General features: G+C 34.7%; 1 protein-coding gene across 2 annotated transcripts; it reads left to right on the top strand.

Moving 5' to 3' along the window:
- Nucleotides 1–7,084: 7,084 nt before the first annotated feature.
- Nucleotides 7,085–20,054, top strand: LOC138939747 (uncharacterized). Of its 2 annotated transcripts, XM_070307862.1 has the most exons (10): nt 7,085–7,194; nt 7,290–8,189; nt 11,213–12,205; nt 12,797–13,090; nt 13,770–14,551; nt 15,047–15,214; nt 15,644–15,884; nt 16,384–16,510; nt 16,605–16,786; nt 17,875–20,054. In XM_070307862.1, the coding sequence occupies exons 3-10, from the start codon at nt 11,327–11,329 to the stop codon at nt 18,118–18,120; spliced, it is 2,919 nt and encodes a 972-aa protein (XP_070163963.1). In that variant the 5' UTR covers nt 7,085–7,194; nt 7,290–8,189; nt 11,213–11,326; the 3' UTR covers nt 18,121–20,054. The 2 variants fall into 2 exon arrangements, with proteins under 2 accessions (XP_070163963.1, XP_070163962.1); XM_070307861.1 differs by having other exon boundaries at nt 7,085–8,189.
- Nucleotides 20,055–20,439: the final 385 nt, after the last annotated feature.

Here is a 20,439-nt window from a genome sequence, read left to right as displayed (position 1 = left end):
TTGAAAAAAAAAAAAACTGGTAACAACAAACGTTATATGAATTTCTTGAGAAAACGGGATAAAGGCGCGCACATTGCACCTCAAACTCACTTGCAAAGTGCTCTTCCTTTTACTTTGCATCAAACAGAAAATAAGATATCAATTATTTATTAGAATTATACCATTTTGCGATACACTATCGCGAAATCATTATTGCGTACCACGAATGTCATTTTTATCCTATCTTGACAAGAAAATGTTAAAGAGAGAGAGAGAGAGAGAGAGAGAGAGAAAGAGAGAACGAGAATACTCGGAAAAATAGTTAACGGATTGCGGGAAAGATTAACGGTTTTCGCAAAATCTTCGGTTACGTATATACATATCTGTTATTCGTGGTAAAATCAACAATTTGTATACAATCGCTGTATCTTTTATGACAACGATTACGTAAGGAAAAAGGAGGATGTGAACGTAAGGTGCGCGTGACTCAATGGAAGCAAAAATCGAATATGTTATCAAAACTTTCAATCCAGAATTTATTGCAAATATATTAAAATTAATAAGATATTTGTAAGATTAAAGATAGAATTTATATTGCGGAAAAAATGTAAATTATAGAATTAAGAATAGATATAAGAATCGTGAATAATTAATTAATCTAATATTTTTCGATTACTTATATAAACTTAAGAGTTTCTTAGATCGCTGATTAAAAATCTAATGTGAAAATTCGAATCAAAATAGCGAAATTATTATGACGGATATCAAAATTATAAAATTTTCGAGTTTTTACATTTATACAAGAATTTAATATAAATTATAATGTATAAAGTTTTATATATACAAGATATTGAATACGAATTCAATGCTAATTACGAGGTAAATAATTACAATCTTTATGCGACATCACCCAATATTTGGTAGACAAATCTTGATCTTTATAACTGTTTTGGGCTAAAAATTATAATAATATAAAATATTCTTACTTTTAAGCTGTAATATAACGAACTATATCAAACTAATCTTTTTTTTTTTCTTATTTTATGTTTATCAAATTATGATGACGTAATAGAACATTTTCGAAATCTGATATCGGAAAACTATAAAAAATAATTATTTATTTCCTTAAATTTTTTTATTGTTGATGAATTATATAATATGAATTTATTATCTTATGTTAACGTTGTCTTTCTACATTTCGCGTGAATTATTGCGATAAAATATTTGTTTATTTTTGGTGAAACGTACGTTAAGCGTTTTATCTACTTTCATTAAATCGCACGGGAAATACACGAGCCTTATTGAAGATGCGCGCGAAGTTTTTGTAGATCGCAACGTTCAATTGAAATGTGCATTATTTTGTCGAGTAATATATGTAAGAGCGCATAGGCAAGAATAAGCGTTTTTATGCATTCCGCGCGCTCGAACAGAAATAACCCAGCATTATGTAATCATTCTCGAGTATGTCAGGAAAAAAAATCATTCGACGAGATATTTCCGAACGAGCATTACTTACTCGGAATCGAGGAATCAATAAAACTAATATCGGAGGGGAAAAAAAATTGTCATTCAGTTCGTAAACATGTTTTGTCACAGCAGACTGTTACTTGCTATTGATAACAAAATCGTCACTTTATTACCATATTACAAATTCGCATATGGAAGATATGGAAGTTTTATTTAAGTATCTACCTTTTTATAATTAACAGAATATGTGTAAAGGAAAGGTCGTGTTTTTCTTTTTTTTATGGAATTTAAAAACAAATTAAACATTATCTTTTAACTTTTAGATTAATTTACACTACCTTCGTGCAGTCTCCAAATTAAATTTCTTAAAATAATTTTATTTTTTTAAGTAAGTAAAAGAAGGAGTAATTTTACTAAGCGAGTGAATTAATGAATTAATTTCAAGTATATTTGAAATGTTTTGCGTGAGAAGAAAAATTCTATAGAAAAAGTTTTTTTCTTTTTCCGAAAACGATACGAGAGCCACAAAGATATCCTAATGAGATTAATCTTAATGCGACGTATAAATCTATGTGGCGTATAAACATAGCGGGGTTTAACACTGTTTACGTCACTGGTTACGTCGAGAATATAATGGCAGATAAATGTTTCGCAAGAAAATTGCATACTAATTGCAGATTCGAATGCATCATTGATTATTTGCGGCTAAACTCTGTTCGGTATACCGATTCCGAGTAAGTAATACAATATATTGACGTCACGATACACCTTTCCATTATAAAAATAAGACCGTTGCATAAGGTGATATTTTAGAATAAATCATATCGCGCGATCTCCAGGTTCTGATCATTCACGTCAAATCTTGCAGACATTTAAATAAGAATTACGTCAATTCGCACGTCATTTCTTCATATCACACAGCCATTTTCAAATAAAATCTATATATTCGATGAATTTGCTTTTAATTGATGAAATATATTAGTCTACACGATTTAAAATTCCATTATTTGTATCCGAAATCTCTAAAAAAAGAAAAAGCACATAAGCTACTCCAATAGTAATATAATTTTAATTTAATGAATGGAAAATTTTCAAAACGACAAATGTACATTCTATGCTGTCTCTTCCGATTCCCCACGTATATATCACGTATATATATTGTACTATAATATCGGGTGGGGAATCGGAATACAGCCCTAGGTGCAAAGTACCTTATCTCGCGGAGCGTAATCTGGCGACGTGATCGCATCCGGATTCGGATCTCGATCTGGATCACGCGAATCATGGCGCTATCTCTGGGACTCGAGGTGTCCCCGATGTGATTCGAGCACTTGGCGACCTCCTTTATTCGCGACGAGAGAGAGAGAGAGAGAGAGAGAGAGAGAGAGAGAGAGAGAGACGGATATTCTTATCGCCCGTATGTGTTCTCATCTGCATACGCGAATCGATTGGCCTCCGCTTTCCCCCTCGTGCGTTTTTGTGTGTCACACATGCTCCGCTTTATAAATCGCGGCTACATTTATGTTTAAAGCTACTTTGTTAATATGCGACAACACATTTTTTCCTATATATATTTATTCTATACATATACACAAATATATTTAATAATTAACATATATATTGACATGTATCATTATTTTTCAAATCTTATTCAAAACAGATGTATACTATTTAGTATCACAGTTTACGACATTGTTGATTCCTCCATCCTTCATCTCTAACAACAAATATGCTATCTGTTTACGTTTATTTACCCTGACAATGTTTCTCTCGTTGATCAGTGAAGAGATGGTGATTAATTTAGCTTACGAACGACGTAGTCGACTCGATCTCTGAATGCAAATCAAACTGGTCGGCCTTCCTCGGAAGTGGTTCCGCGATGGTGCGACTCGTCAGTGCGAGGAACGAAGGAAGCGGGAGATCGAAGGATAAAGAGGAGGGAGAAAGAAAATATTAAAAGACGCGCCTATTTTGTATATGACAGGATACGATCGAGTAGCCTGAGATAAAAATTTAGCGTAATTCGACGAGTTAGACAGAAATATAAAATTAATATTAAAAATAAAGACATCTATATAGAGAAAGAGAGAGAGAGAGAGAGAGAACGGGATGATATTTATTGTAGAGTAGATGTATCTATATTCTCAAACATGTGTGTGCACCAAATAAAAGAAAAGAAACAAATGGGAGAAATCCGTTATCATTCGTGAACTCGTAAGAATTCGTTTAAATTCTCGTAAATCTGTGATATTCCCATATGATATTTGTTTTTCGCACTTCAGCGTATCGGATATTTCTACAAGTTTATTGTATAATCGACGAGAGTGAGCGCTTTTTGATTATAATTGTTTTATGTATTATATTGTACATGCATCAACATTTTTTCTACGATATCTGTGTAAATATTTATATTACCTGCAAGTACTCGTGCGTCTCTGCGAGTACTTGTGTCATTGATATCCTTCAGCGGTATTTCAATGCGCATCCTATAACTTATGCCTCGGACGTAAAATTGGGAAAATATTTTTTTTTACATATATATGAGAATACTTAAAATTTCTATTTAAAATAATGTCGATTTGATTTTTCTTTTCATACTCTTTCACATTATTTGTTGTTTCTTTTAATATCAAGATATACAGGATGTATCCTAAAAAGTGGGAAGTATTGCGATGGGGGATTCAAAAATAAGAGGACACAAAAATAAGAGAGAAAGTTCATATAAACATATGTCAGATATGATCTTGTTTTCAAATTATAGCTTGTTTTATTTTCCAATAGAGTTGAGATAGCATACTTGAATATCGGTTTCCTGGTAGATGGATAGGCCGTGGTGATCCTATTGTTTGGCCAGCTCGTTCTCCAGACCTCAATCCACTCGATTATTACTTGTGGGGGCATCTAAAATCCATTGTTTACAAAACACCCATTGACAACGTCGAGATACATCGTCAACGTGTCGAAGATGATTGCCGGGAAATTCAAGCAATAGCCGGAATTTTTGAAAAAGTCAGACAATCTATGATGAGACGTGTTGAGGCCTGTATTCAAGTTAGAGATAGTCATTTTGAGCACTTCCTGTAATCGTAATTATCTTAATTCTATTGAAAAATAAAACAAGCTATAACTTGAAAACGCGGTTATATCGAACATATGTTTATGTTGAATTTTTTCTTTTACTTTTGTGTCCTGAATCTCTCATTGCAATACTTTCCACCTTTTAGAATACACCCTGTATATTTAATATCGCCCATTTATACTCAACATACAAAATATTCGCCCTGTAAATAATCATTTACGAGCACATGATGCCGTCACGAAGAAGACTCGCGGTTCTTTTCTTTTCTTTTTTTTTTCCCTTTTCTCTCCTCCAATTCCTCGGTCTTCATAAACATTTCGTAAATGTTATGCGTGGCGAGTAACGTTGTGCAATTGTTAAAACAGAGACAGCGCGCCTTGAATACACCTCGTTAAGCTAAAGTCCAATGTGAAGTTAAAAATAAAAACAAAAGAGAGGGAGAGAGAGAGAGAGAAGAACCGATGCGCAGACTCACCAAAGATAAGATACAGTTATAATACGTATGCATAGAAACTAATGCACATGTTACTTACTGCATTGCGTATGCCCGAGGGAGAGAGAGAGTTTAGTTTTGCGCATTTTGACGTGCGTGCAACGTTAATTAGATGACCGATGGTACACGCGCAAATGAACATATGTATCTGAGTGGAAAAGGACGCAAACGACGGTGACATCATCGTCGACGCATGCGCGAATCCACGATGGATCCGATCCGATCCATGACCGTACGTACGATGAACGGAAATTGATTCTTAACTCATTGCAATTAAAGTAGATAAGGAGAATGATAATCTAGCGCAAAGTCGGTTCTTTTTAAATCTCATTTCCTTCTTCCGTGTTATATACAAGAAGAGACATTCAACTTTTGGCAAAGATTTTGTTATATTTTTTTTAAAAGAAAAGAAGGCAGCGAAGTAAAGAAGGGAAAATTTAGTTTTTTTTTTTAATGTATTAGTAATACTAAAGCAAGAACTAATTTCCGTAACAATAGACAATTTGTAATTTATCTTAAGAAATTATAAATGTCAATTTTTTTTTATTTTGATCCTTTTATTCAGAATATATAAAAAAAAATATATACTATTTGCCTATACGTTTAAATAAATATTTTACACAATGTTTGTAAAGAGGAATATATTGTTTAAAACTAGGAGCGTGTAAAAGATCTTGTACTAATTTGCATAAAAAATAATGACAAGCGATGATAAAATTCTAGAAATACTGTGTGACGTTTAACAGTTACAAGAATTATTTTACACGCTTGTACTGGATCGATATACATATAAAGAAAGAGAGAATGACTTTTAAAATGTTAAAAATAAGAAAAAAACATGTATCGCGCTTATATCAACTTGAAAACTCGAAATTACGTAAGAAGAAAGCTCGATAGCACAAAAGAAGCTTGCGAGCACGATAACGGAATTATCTCCGATACGATACGTGTGTACGTGTATATGTGTAATGATATGGTGTAGTTGCTTAACGTAACATGCCGATGCTTCTTTATTCTTGCGACGCAATCTGTCAGAGCAATCTTGCGTTTGTTTCGAAAAGAGACAATGCCCAATCAATTATCTTTTCGAAGACGCATATAATACTTCTTTAATCCTTTGAAAACAGCAGATATATATATATATATATATATATATATATATATATATGCGTTTCAAAGTTTTTGTTTTCAAAGACGGCAAAAATATATGTATATCACTTTTTAATCTTACTCAATAAATATCGTATTTTCTTATATAATTCCACTCACTTCCCTCATAAAATTTGAAGTTTTCTAAAACTGAAATCAATTCGGTGACTTCATAGTTCAATTGATCAGAGAAATTATCAATATCATACACACACAACATGCGAAATCAATTGAAAGCGGAAGAAGAATAAACGCAGGAGAACATTCAGAGAAACTTGTCGATAGGCATTTCCTTTCTCTTATTCAATCAATGAGCCTGGTAAGAAAAGAAAACAGAGAAGACGCATCGTTCGTAGTCGATTAGAAAAGAAGGGGAAAGATCAGAGTCAAAGTTAGATTGTGTAAGATGCAACCGATCGTCTCTGAGCAACTCATTACTTCAAGAATTACGTCATGCTTCGATTCATTTTCAATTAAAAAAATCATGTTTATTTTCATTGAATAAATATTTTTTACGAATTTTATAAAAGAGTTTGATTATATACAATACATATATATAAATAGCCGTCCTCAAAAGGTTAATCCTTTCTCTTAATTTCAATCAACGTCTTATGATGGGATACGAGATATGAGAGATGTCAGATGATGCGATACTAATCGGCTAATCACGCACTAATTAGAGGATACAGAGTCGGAAATGTGTATTTGTGGATGTGCACGATGTGTCATCGTGGCGTGAGTATCCGCAGTGAACTCGAGTCCGTAAGTTCGTTAAGCCCAAAAGAATTATATGAATCGATCCTCCCTGCGGGAAACTAGCTACGTTACTGGGGGGAATGCGATTATGACGGAGGCGACGCGTCGGCGGGTCGTCGGCACGCGTCAATGAGCCGATCCGCAGTCGCGCGCGCGTATCGCTCCGGATCGGCACGTTTGCGTCGCACGAGAGTGTCGAGTTGTCGAGGTGGCGGGGAGGGGGACAGATTTGTCTCGCGAGTCCCGCGGCCTTGACAGATCGCGTCGGCAAGTACGCGCGCGATTAGAATAAGAGGAAGAGCGGATGTGGAAATTCCAGAAAGAGGAGTAGCAGCAGCAGATTTTTTTTTTTTTTTTTTTTTTAAGTTGACGGGGGCGTGAAAGAAAAAGAAGAAGCCAGAGAGATACCGCTACCGTTCACGGGGCCTCGTCGCCGATTCGGCAAAAGTCACGGACGCGAGATAAGGATCCCGCGAGTGTGTTGTCGTCGGCTCGATTATATTGGAGCGGCGTGAAGCATTTCGGCGTCGAAGGTCGTTGCGTACACGCGCGATCCGACTGACTGTGACTACTGGCTCCGAAGCCGCGCGGAAAGAACGCGCGGGCGTTCGGTCCGCCCGTGCGCGCGTACGTACGTGCGTGCGTGCATACGTAAGTGTGCGCCGGATCGTTCACAGAATCACAAATGAGGTCTTTCGCCGAGGTTCTGATGAACTCGATTCTCGCGTAGCTGAAGCTGCCAAGAGAAAATCTAATCAAATTTAAAAAAAAATATATATATATTTTCCCCTCCAAAAAATGATGAGATACACACATGGACATTGACTCTATGCTCGCGTTCTAAATTAGATTTTACAAAACGCAAACATCAAGAGCGGATCGGCTTTGTAAAGTGCGAGCGCGTAAGAAAAAAAGAAAAAAAAAATCGAGCTCTGAAGAAGAGACGCAACATTTGAGAGTGATACGCGAAGACGAAGATATATGAAAGCAGTGCGAGGAATGTAAAGTATCGCGTGCCGATAATAAGAGTTTACGAGATCGGCGCAAAAGACCAGCGAAGACTTTCGGAGCGCTTGTCTGTCGCGAGTGAAGGCCGCGTGAAATGCGCGTTACTTTGACACCCGCGATTTGCGCGATTCGATGAATTCGAGAGCGAGTTTCGACACGAGTTTTTTTTTTTTTTTTTAATCGCAAAACGCAATCCTGTCGCGACGCAATTTTGCAACCTCCATCTATTCCTCGATTGTCCCGAGGATACACCCGATGGTAATTAATTATCCTATTACGTAAACGCAGTTTTTTTTTTTTTTTTTAATAGAGATTTATAAATAGAAAAAAGAATTTTCTATGAAATCTTTAGATTTTTTTATATATCAAATTTAGAGAAACGTTCACGACACGATTATATCTCTCAATCTTTTTATACTTTCTTTTTTTGCACGTGTATGCAAAATTGTGCAAGAATATGTTACATGGGTTTACAAGAATAAAAGAAAAATTATTCTATAAAATAAAATAAAATAAAAATTGTAGGTTTTTTGAAAAAAAAAAAACCCTGCTGTGTATATATGTATAAACCGTAGCTTAATTAATTTATCATGCGAATCAATTAACGGATTAAAAACAATCATGGAAGGAGAAGTTAGAGAGAATCTAATTTTCTAACTTTTACACATCCAGCCGATAAACTCTCTTGAAGTAGAATTTTTCTAAAATAAATTTTCAAGCTGAAATATCGGTCTCTGTGAACAATTATTAGTTTTTAAAGACTAAAATTATATAAGATATCAAAGAATAAGATTTTCTTATCTATTTGCGTCTCTGTTTTATTCTTGGAAAACATCTCTCATTATCCATCCTTTATCGCTCTATAATCATTGATGAGAGAAAGATAAATAGATTTGAAGCGTTATAACGTTGATTTTTTTTATCGCGGAGAGACAGAGAGAGAGAGAGAGAGAGAAACACTTTATTACATTTGTACAATAAAAATTTTGTTATGCAGTATAATTTTATACTTGCGAGTTATGCGTGCGTGATAGTTGCGTGTCTGATGCAGGCGAGAACTACATAAATTTTGTCATCAAATTAAATACACTATTACTTGGAAATCTGGTAATTTTCTAATGATCGCGCGCGTTTTTCTCTTGTTGTCTTTGATTATGTATTTGCTTCTAATTATAGATGCTTCTAATTATATATAAACACACGCCTCAAAAAATGCTTTACTAAGAGGGAATAGAAAATTAATTTATGAGACTCTTAAAAGTTTAGATTATGTTTTACAAGATATACACAATTCGTACAAATTTTATTAATATTTTTTACTTATTTTATATCTTAATGTATTTATATCAATGTATGTATGTTTTATGAAGGAGTTTCCTAATTTATTTTTATCAGGAGAGAGATCAATTCGACAGTTATAATATTTTTGGCAAAATTCTGGAAGCGTGAATTGAAAAACTTTATAGAAAACTTTATCAGAATTTAAATAGACAATTTTGTTCGTGAGATGTGAAAAATTCTCTAAATTAAAAAAAAAATTTATGATCCTGATTTTTATTATCGCTAGATTATATAAATGTTTATATAAATTTTGTTATATAAATTTTATTGCTTTTTATCTAAGCGCAGTATGCTTTATTTTATATATAAATAGATGTTTAAGTCACTAGTGTAAGGATTGTATTATTAGAAAAATTTCTTAATCGAATATCCGGTCAAGAAGATCCGATCTCTTGGCCTTCTCGATCAAAGTTTTCGCAGCGAATTTAAAGTAACGAAAACAGCAAATGGATTGAAAATTGAATTATCAACAAAAAATTATAATCACATTATATTGAATTATTTAAAATGCTGTTTATAATTCTTTTTATTTTTTATATTTTAAGAAAAAGATTAGAAAATTTTTCCAACAATACAATATTATATTAAATAAATATAAATCATAATAATCTCATGTAGAGGAGAAAAACTAGTTAATTAAAATTAATTAATATTATTTTTAATATTTCTATTTTTTTTTTCCAAAAGTTTTATGTTTTACAGAAATAAAAGTTTTCAACTAGTTTTAAGATAAATTATTATAGTATATAAAATACACACAAACTATATATATATAGCATGAAACTAATTATTCATAATAATTAATAATATAAATCTTAAAACAATTTGAGGAGATATTGTTAATTGTAGTGATTGAAACTAATCAAGTCTTATCACGCATCTAATGAGCGATTATTCATCGATATAGCGATCGTCTGTTAAATAATATGATCTTTATTGTCTCGGGAACATAAATTGTCGTAATATTTTTAACGAACTCTATTTATAATACGATTGTTCTTCATGCACGATGTTACAAGACTTGGCACATTTCTTTTATCGATAATCATTATTTCAGCTACCGCGTAAGCTGCTTCTTGATATGGTAAAAATTTATGCAAGAATGCGTATTACGCGTCGTTTTCCTCTTTTTATGCGTCAAGCATACGATGCGCGATGTTAATGAAGCGTTATCGAACGATAAAAAGCTGTCAAATAAAAAAAAAAAAAAAAAAGAACATTGTCCAGGATATCAATCGCGCATAACGGAAAAGATTCATATTTATTAGTATCGCTAAGTTGCTCTATAAATACTTTTGCGACGGCAACAATTTCCAAAAAAGCGAAAAGTTCCAAAAAAGAAAAAAGAAATATCGCACTTGTAATTGTGGGTGTTGTATATACATTTAATTGTGATGCGAAGAAAAAGAGCGATGCGGTTTTGAAAAGACATGATTAGATTTCATTTTTTGAAAAAATATTTCAAAAAATTTCATTACATTTTTATTATCAATTCTTGCCGAATATACTGCGTCGATCGTTTGTTTAGATGTAGAAATTATACTGTGCGTCGTATCGTTTTCTATAATAAAATGCATCATAAATGCATTAACTTTCAGATAATAGATTTTTAGATTAATTTATATGACATTATTTGGGCAATTTTAAAATAATTTAAATGATATCGAATATTTTACTATATTGATTAAAAATTTCAGCGATTATATAGATTGGTGAATTAGATCTAATGAAAATATTATATAAATAAATATAATGTTTAATTACAAACTGCAATAAATAAATACATGAAATTGAAAATATTTAGAAATATTTTTTAACGAATCTTTAACATGATTTTTATTTTTAGTTAAATAATATATTCGTAAAATGAATATTAATTAATTTAATAGAATCTATCTTTATGCTATGATCTATAAAATTTGCGGCAATTTATTTCACAGATTCACATTGGAACGGAATTTTCGGGACTAAAAGGGATTATTAATTAGCGAGGAAACATACGAGGACGGTCTTTAATCAGGATTGCAGAAATATTGGAAAAAGCCAGAATTAACATGGCGAATTCCGGTCGTATCACGCTGATCCGAATCGAGGAGCGTGCGTTGCAACGCGTCTCGATTCCGGACAGTTCATCCGTGAGCTCTTTGGAGGAGGGTTACGGATCGGCCGAAGATATATCCATCAGCCCGGATACGTCGTGTCGCTCGAGCGCAGATACTGACAAGAGCTTCGATCTCGAGAAAGACCTTCGCGAGAAATTGATCAAGTTCGAGGACATAATCGTGAAAATCGAGAATCTACGTTTCACATGCGACGAGAACGATGACAACGAAGGGAACGTTAATGAGAATAGATCGACGCGTCGCGTCAACAGCGAGAACAATGCGGAGCATCGGGACACCTGCAAGTCGCGAGCGAGCAGTCAGTCGGATAACGAAGACGTAAACAACAACGAGGATCGTGACGTTGTCGCGATCGACGACAACGAGAATTGCCTACCGCTCAATATCCGCGACGTTGAGGAACGACGACGTCCCTCTCCGGACGATCGTAATTCCCTGGACGACGATTCGGAAGCCGAGCAGGAGCGACGACAGAAGCACGGGGATCTGATACAACGGGGACCGATCAAGCCCGATTACCAATCTTTGCGGGCCGGCCACCCTTATTCCATGGTGAGCTGTCTGTCGCGTGTCAACAATAGCGTGGACATGGTAGCTCACGTGACGGTGGACTACGATAAGACCGCCGAACAGATTTTGAGAAACAAAGATTACAGCGAGAAACTCAATCCCTGCTTGGATCAACTATCAAACTCAAACTGCCGAAATAATCAGTCGTCGTCGATCGGAGCTATAGTCGCGGGTCTGGCGATGGACCCTGGTTGGATCGGAGAGAATGATATCTTTCACAGCGGAGATCCCAGCGGTGACGTAAGTCTATTAAATTGCTATTGAGACTATGTGGTAATACGACGTACGATAACGTTCCTACGAGATTGTGCACGGTTCTCACTTAAGATCATCGTTACATCACGGGAGCTCGAATATTGAGACGCATTTTTTCTTCCAGATAAAGTTTACATAGAAATTACGAAAAGAGAAGAATTCAAGAAAGTTAATTATGTCTATTTTTTTATTAATATGAAATATTTTGATAATAATTACATTTACCATTTAATATCATGTAAAAACAAATCAAATTGATTAATCTGCGAATATCACATTTGATACATACTAAATAATCATATTATTATTTTTAACTATTAACTTTCCTTTATGCAAACAAAACTTTGCGACTTTACATCTTAAGAAAAAAAAAAAAAAATTGGTTAACAATTACAAATATTGTTTCCTTATGTATATCAATCGTGTGCGCGATTACATAATTATTTAATCGATCGATGAGGTAGAGCATAAATTACACACGACTGAAATTATTATATTGGTATAAAACACCAGAAAAATTTCCCAAGTCGTTCTACTTATCGTTAGTTAAACGAGAAAGGATTTATCTTATTTCAGACCGCGACACTTCCCTCCATAATCGTCAACGAGCCGGGAGAAGAGTCCTTGATGGACATCCTGTCGCGAGACGGCTTTCAAGCGGCGATACTCTCAGACGCCGGTAGTCACTCGATCCCATCGCCGAGAAGCGCGAGAACCTGGTCCGATTCCCCGTCGAGCGGCTACAACTACGTCGTCTCGAGGTCGAACAGTCGGGCCTCGAGTCGCGCTCAGTCACCCGGTTCGGCGACGAACTCGGAATCGCCGCAGATGCACGTCAACGTCATCGGCAGTCCGCTCGGTTCACCGCAGGTAAGCCTCGCAGCCCGATAATCCGCATAAATGCATGAAGAGCGACGCGAGTATAAACAGCGCTTGGAATAAGTAAAGAGCCGCGGCGCGCAATGAAAAGAGCGATCCGTCGAAAAGAATCGATATTAAATAACGATTATCGCATCCTAAATCGCGATCTCGATCGAGCGGAATAAAGCCGAGTAGAGCCGCTCTGTAGAATCACTTTTACAGACTTACTGAATTTATTCGCTGCAAGTAGATCGGTATCAAGCTGGTGCGATTCACCTTAAAACCTGGTGATTATTTTTGTAGACGATATCTTTGTTATACATTCAACGGACTGTATCTTTTACGATGTTATCGATATTTGATATAATAATGTCATTTTTTCAGTATGTTTTTATAGCTTTTCATAAAATATCTTAGAGCATTCTATTGTCGGATATTAAATTCATTATACGCAATGTAGGAGAAAAGAAGCTTTTAATAAAAAAAAGTTTGAATATTTAAAACTTCGCAACCGATACATCGTTTCGTTCTATCCATAAAACATGCTTTTATCACGGTTCCACGGAGTCTCGTAAAATAGTCGAACAACTATCTGACAACTTGTACGAATTTATGTCGCAGTTGCTGATATTTGTCACGCACGATAGCAGGTAATTTCGAATTAATCGGACGTATCTCTTTCGTTCAGGTCGCCTCGACTTATCGAGTGCCACAGGCTTTATTGTCCTCCTCGTCGTCGTCTTCTAATCAATCCTACAGCGACGTGTCCAGCCCGTTGAATTATCAGACACCCCTGAATTACCAGCTCGAGGAACAACTCGGCGAGACGCTGTCCGATTGGACGGGCACCTACGATTCCTCGGGCACCATCGTCAACAGCAGCGATACCATCGACTGCGCGTTGCTGCAGCTCGTCGAGCAGGTCATAGAGGAGGACAAGCAACGCAAAGAATCGCTAAAGAAGCCGCAAGTAGCCTCGAATGCCCCGTGTTTTTCGTCAAGCTACAACGATCGGTGCGTTCCCCCGATACGAGAAACGTTGAAGAACAATCTGGAGCGGGAGTGTCCCGCGAGCGACGCGCGAAACAGCGAAAAGCCGATCTGTTTGAGCGTACTTAACGCGAACCCCATCAGCGATCTCATGTCGGTTTACACGAACAAGCGGAGCACCAGCGGAGGCACGCTCGTGAATTGCGCGGTTGAATCGCGCTCCGAAACGACTCGCAGTCTGGATCAAGGATATTACGAGGCGAGCGTAAAGAACCGTCAGGTCGACGTGTCGAATATCGCCTCAAATGATAACGAGAGATCCGCGAAGATGACCGAACAAAACGCATCTCGGAAGAAATACGCGATGTTTCGTACCAACGGAGAGAAAAGATACAACCAAGCGTCATCGACATTTGTACCTAATAATTATCAGATACCACCGATGGTCTTCTCCTCATTTGTATCCAGTCGTCCGCAGAGGTAAGCTCGAACAAAATTTCCTGGATGCGAAATATTTATAATTATGAGAGGAAAATAAGTAAAATAATTCGTGAAATATTGACGAAAAAAAGTGTGAAAAAAATTTATAAACAAAATTTTTATTAGATAATATATAAATACAAATTAAAAATTTCTCGCCAAATTTGAACAAGATAATCCTATTAAAGTAAAGCCTCTTTTTTTTCTTCTCGGATATGGATTAATTATTTAAGTCTTCTGACAATGTCATTTTTTTTTTAAGATCGTTGAAAAAAATACAAAGACTAATTATAAATTGGAAGTAGTAATCTCTGAACTCTCTCGCATTACATACGAATAAATATCTTCTTTTTATTCGATTCTTCAACATAATTTTAATTTTCATGAAAGCTATAGTTTTTATATTACGCGTATTAAATTATAATTATGATGACTCTCGCATGAATAAATATGAAATATAAAACGTGTGGTTAACGACCCGGTTAATTGCGACAGAAACTCGATTCGGGGCATATTACCGTGGCCTTCGTTAAACTTGCCATCCGTAAGAGCGAGCGAGAGATTAAAGGAAGGATTGCATCCTAAGGAAGTGGAAAGAGCCATGAGTAATCTCTTGAAGAAATCCGTAGAGGAATTAGCAGCCGCGGACGAGGACGGCGATACGTAAGTGTGACTCGTATCATTTTCTATGTAAACGTATTAATAAAGCACATATGTGTAAAAAGATTCTTCGTCCTTTATAATTTTATACATATATTTAAATATATTGATTGATATCATCGAATATACCATTTTTATGTAATCATTAAAAAAATTAACCCTGTCATTTAAATATAATACAATTTAATTACTAAAATCAAAATATATATATATATATATATATATATATATATATATATATGTGTGTGTGTGTGTAATAAATATGCTGTGTAATTAATTAACAATATTATAAAATATTTTTCATTAATTTGTTTTTTATGTACGAAGATCTTACAAGACATTTTAAATAAAAAAATATTCGATTTACCGGCCTTTAATTCGACATCGCGTCATGTTAATGTTATGATTATATGCATATTATATAAATAATAGGGCATTGATGTGTCTGGTGGGCAATCCGGAAGAATTAACGAGGAAGAAAGCGTATTTGGCGCCGTTGGTCGAGAGATTGGGCAACATGCCGGGCGCTTTATCGATGGTGAATAATCGCGGCGAGGACGCTTTGTACTTGGCCGCTATGAATTGTCCGGAAATGCCATACGTCAGCGGATATCTGGCCGCCACGATGTTGCAGAAAGGGCTGGATATCAACCAAAGATTATATCTCCTACATGTGAGTTTTCTCACATATGTCTGATTCCTTATCATAGACTCGAGAAACTCATAGTTTTTGCAGGGTGGTTCATTAATCGCGCTTACATACGATCATTCTTATTTTAATCGAGTGTGTATTACATTCGGATGAGTCTTCGTACGCGAAAAATGATTTCTATTAGGTGGAAAAAGTTTTCTCATTGCTAAAATAATAATCGCACGGTTATTTCTTAATAAATACATATATTTTCAAGCGACTAACTGTATACAATCATTGAAAGTACAATAATTTCAGACAATCTGTCTTAATCATCAAAGTCGTTTACCTGAAAGTTCAGACATTTTGTCTGAAGTCATTTCTTAACGGATAAGTGATTAACGGATAATGGCGATATGCTCTTGAAAGAGAGGAGCAAACGTAATGAAACGTGTTTAACGAAAGATGTAATTTTAAAGATAATTTTATGCATTTTATGCAAACAAGTTTTCCAATGCTACTATCATTCTTTTCATTTCAGGGTGACACGCTGATACACTCTGTCGCGGCTCGAGGCGATTCTCACGGGGAGGTCTTGGCGGAGTTGTTAACGTTGAAGACGCTTGAAGGCAACTCCGTTTTTAATCTCTCCAACTGCAATTACGACGGTTAGTTGAGCATAGAGGCGAGATTAAAGAGGGTGATCGAGATTGTCGATCTGAGATAAGCAGGATGAGAACGCGTGTTTGTGTGTCGTTCCAGGTAAAACCGCTCTTCACGTAGCGGTCGAATCGCACGATCCTACCGGACGGGGTATCAAGTCCTTGGTTACGACGCGTCTGCTATTGGAAAACGGCGCGGATCTCAATATCAAAGAGAACAAGCGCGGCGACACCGCTTTACATATGGCGGCCTCGTTGAGTTGCGATCCCGCGCTCGTCAAGGTAATTCACCCGAAGAGAGATTTTCCTTCTCAAAATTTTCGACAATATTGTCACATATCGTGGGATATTGCATTTTGATATAATGATATTTATACGGTCTGCAATGCGGTCTGCTGATTGAAATTACCAAGAAATCATCTTCACGACTGTCGATATACAATATAAAAAGTTTCGCGATTCTCTTACAGCGAACTGTTTCGATGTACAGAGACAATGAAGTTTTTTTTCTTCTTAATTTTTAAATTTTCAAAATTATGCGAGAGTTTCCCGCACTAATTTTCTGACAATTTCATGTAAACAGCTGATTTCAAGCAAACCTTTATATATATATATTTGTAGCTTAATTGTGATTAAAGTTCAATTATAATGTATTCAAATGAGACATTATTCATTCTTAATCTCTTCTTTCATGTCTGAGTAGTGAAAAATATCTATCAATCAGAAATGGTTATAGAGAATAAGGAATAATACTTGCACTCTGTTTATCCAGAAGCTCGCGCGATAGCCTCATGACATGAACTTCATTATGTCGATAATGGATTATCATATTCAACAATTACAAAACAATACCGTGTTATATGTGTCGGGCGTTAATGAAAAATCAATTTGGTGGTTATCTGACGCGTTTTCTCCTGTCGCATTTACATAATACATACGATATTTGTTTCTTGCTTAACAGAAAAAATATACCTATTAAAGCATCATTCTTTATCTCTCTCATACATAGAAGGCATTTATTTAATAATAAATTCACATTAAAATTTACTTATATTAATAATAATTAACATAATTCCCTTAATTTATAAATGGTACATTCAGAGAGTATAAAACCAATTGTTGATTAAAAAATCATAAAATAAAAAGGATGCAGAAGGGATATTCTAAATATTCTTTAAAATATAATTTTTTTTAAAGAAATTCCTTAAAAAAATTAATCTTTATAAAAATAAATTTTTTATAAGATAACTTCTAGAAAGAGATTCAATTCGGGGAGGGATTAAATTTTTGTATCGTGCACGCGATGCGCGATATATCGTGACAGTTTTCGTTCATGGGAATTAGACACAGGATTTTTTCGCGTTCAACAGGTGCTACTGTGCAAGGCTACTTCAAGGATCGTGAACGAGACCAATTACATGTGCAATACGCCGTTGCACATGGTCGCGGCAGTTTCGAATGCCGTGACTTTGGAGAAGCAGAAGGAGGTCTGCCGTCTCTTAATACAAGCCGGTGGTCAGACCAATATACAGAATCGACAAGGGAAGACGCCACTGGCTCTCGTGTCGCCAGAAAGGAAAGAAGCTATCAAAAAAATATTCTACAAGAAATCATGATGAGAGAAATCATGATTGACATAGACACGGGAATAGAGTTCGACTGGTCGCGGACTCTACACCAAGACTGATCTTTAGAAGTGTTCGAGCGAGTCAAGGATTTAGGCTCTATGAAGATTTTTCGTTCACGTACATAACGGATACGTTATGGATTCACGACATGTTCATCGCGAGAAAACCTTCAGGATTGCGATTCAAACTGAGAGAAAGAGTACCTACGAGAGATGTAACATTGTTGAAATTGTTGTAGCCTAAGTATTCGAGTTGTGAATCTGATAAGAAACAATTTATAATACGGGTAATTTCATATTCGCGATGTATTGATTTAAACGCGAGCGTATATATCTTCGTCACTTTTCATAAATTTTCTCTCCCTCTCTTTTTTTCTTTCTTTATTATTCACATTGGAGCTAAACTTTCAATGTACTAATATATATATATATATATCTTTAATATATAAAGAGACTAAAAATAATTAAACACAGACATTCTACGATAGACGAAATATCCTAGTGTTGTGTTGTTTAAGAATTTTGTACAGTTAAGATATAGTAAATAAGATTATTATCTTAAATTGTTATATAATTGCGTATTGCAACCATTGCATTTCGATAATGTTTGAACTTTCTATAATTAACAGAAGCATTTTTAAGTAGTTTTCAAAAACATAAAATTTTAGTCAAATACAATATCTCACTTATCTAATCCATGATATCGAGCGGTTTTTTTTTGGTTTGTAAATGTCGGCTTGAGTTTTTATAATTTATAGGCTGAGTGTACAAAAATGTACTACTTTTAATTGCTCAAAGTTGTTATATTCGATTTATAATAATGGAGATGTTGAACTGCAATATTTGCAAAACGCAATAATTCTACTCTAGTATTCAGCACTGACAATGTCTTTCTTTTTTATTAACATGTACATATTTTTTATTGATAGTTTTTTTTTTGTAAGGTAATAACGTTTACATACATATATTAATTTCAGCCAATCAAACATTCGCATATGTATATAATGAATCGTGTGGCATACATACACACACATACATATTCCATGAAAAAGCGATTATACAATTTCCCCGACTGTCCATCAACTTGTCATCTGCTAATAATAAGAAAAATATCAAGGTCTCGATTAAGAAATGTTTCCAGTTGTCTCTCTTTCAAATCGCGCGTTACTCGCAATTTATTCAGAAATACATATAGAATAGCAAACAGAACATAAAATTATCGCGTGAATCAGTCATAAATATTATTACAACACGAGAAAGGGAAAAGGGAGGAGGAATAATCGCTAAGATGCTAGCTTCGTAGACGTGTTTGTGTTACAAATTGAAAGATCGATATCAACGTAAAAGTCATTATTACACTGCGCTTATAATAGAGGATAAGTGACGTGTAATAAGTATAGTATGTTGCAAAAGCGTTAACGTGCGTCGATTCTGAAGAAACAGCCGTGTGTATATCATATTGCATTAACATATACATATATGTAAATCGAATACATTTTTACATTAATACACGATAATCCCGCCGCTTGGTATTCCCATTTCCCCCGCACTACGAACGAACGATGTAATTTGCTATAATTATTTGCATAATCTATATATATATATATATATATCATAAAAAGTAAGAAATTTTCATATAATATATTTTTATCGAATATAAATAATGGAATATAATATCATATTTGTCACATAAGAATTAAATTACAAAATTGAAAATAATTTGTATATTATGAAAAACTAAATAATGTAAATATTTTTAGAATCGAGAAATTCCCCCTCCCCTAAATTAATTATAGTAAACTTATTTAAGCAACACGCACAAATCTTGCCTTATTAAATTGATGAGTTTACTAAAACGAGATTGCAACACTTATAGTGATCTCAATCGAATGCATTTCCGATCAAAAATAAATGCGAGAGCGAAAGAGGACTTTTTGTTTCTTTCCCTACAATTTACCTTCCCAAAAAATCTAATCTAATTTAATTTAATCCTTATTAAATAATTTTACTAATTATAATAGATAAAAAAATCATCAACGCGTTTCAGTATCTAATAATCAATAAACGCTGTCTCTCTTATCTAATGTAGATTAGTATAGTTATCAATCTCAATATCTCAAGATAATAAATTATTAAGTTTGTGGAGACAACGGTTGCACAATCATATCTCGAGCTTCCACCAGACGATTTCTTTTTCCTCACATCTGCATTATGCATGTAATAATGATTCACATTAGTACAAGGAATTTGTAATTTAATTAGCCGCAGTATTATTCCTATTTTGAGGTGTACGATTTGAGATTTACAT

Source organism: Polyergus mexicanus, unplaced genomic scaffold (assembly GCF_030449975.1).
Source record: "Polyergus mexicanus isolate NDT 795.1 unplaced genomic scaffold, iyPolMexi1.0 SCAF_15, whole genome shotgun sequence".
NCBI classification, from domain to species: Eukaryota; Metazoa; Arthropoda; class Insecta; order Hymenoptera; family Formicidae; genus Polyergus; species Polyergus mexicanus.
Note: the sequence above shows the minus strand (reverse complement) of the source record. Positions and strands in the feature narration are given on the sequence as shown.

Coding starts and splice junctions, on each gene's coding strand:
- LOC138939747 (XM_070307862.1), top strand. CDS start 11,327: ATGGCGAATTCCGGTCGTATCACGCTGATCCGAATCGAGGAGCGTGCG. Junction 13,091..13,769: donor GTCCGCTCGGTTCACCGCAG/GTAAGCCTCGCA, acceptor TCTTTCGTTCAG/GTCGCCTCGACTTATCGAGT. Junction 15,885..16,383: donor AAAGATTATATCTCCTACAT/GTGAGTTTTCTC, acceptor TTTTCATTTCAG/GGTGACACGCTGATACACTC.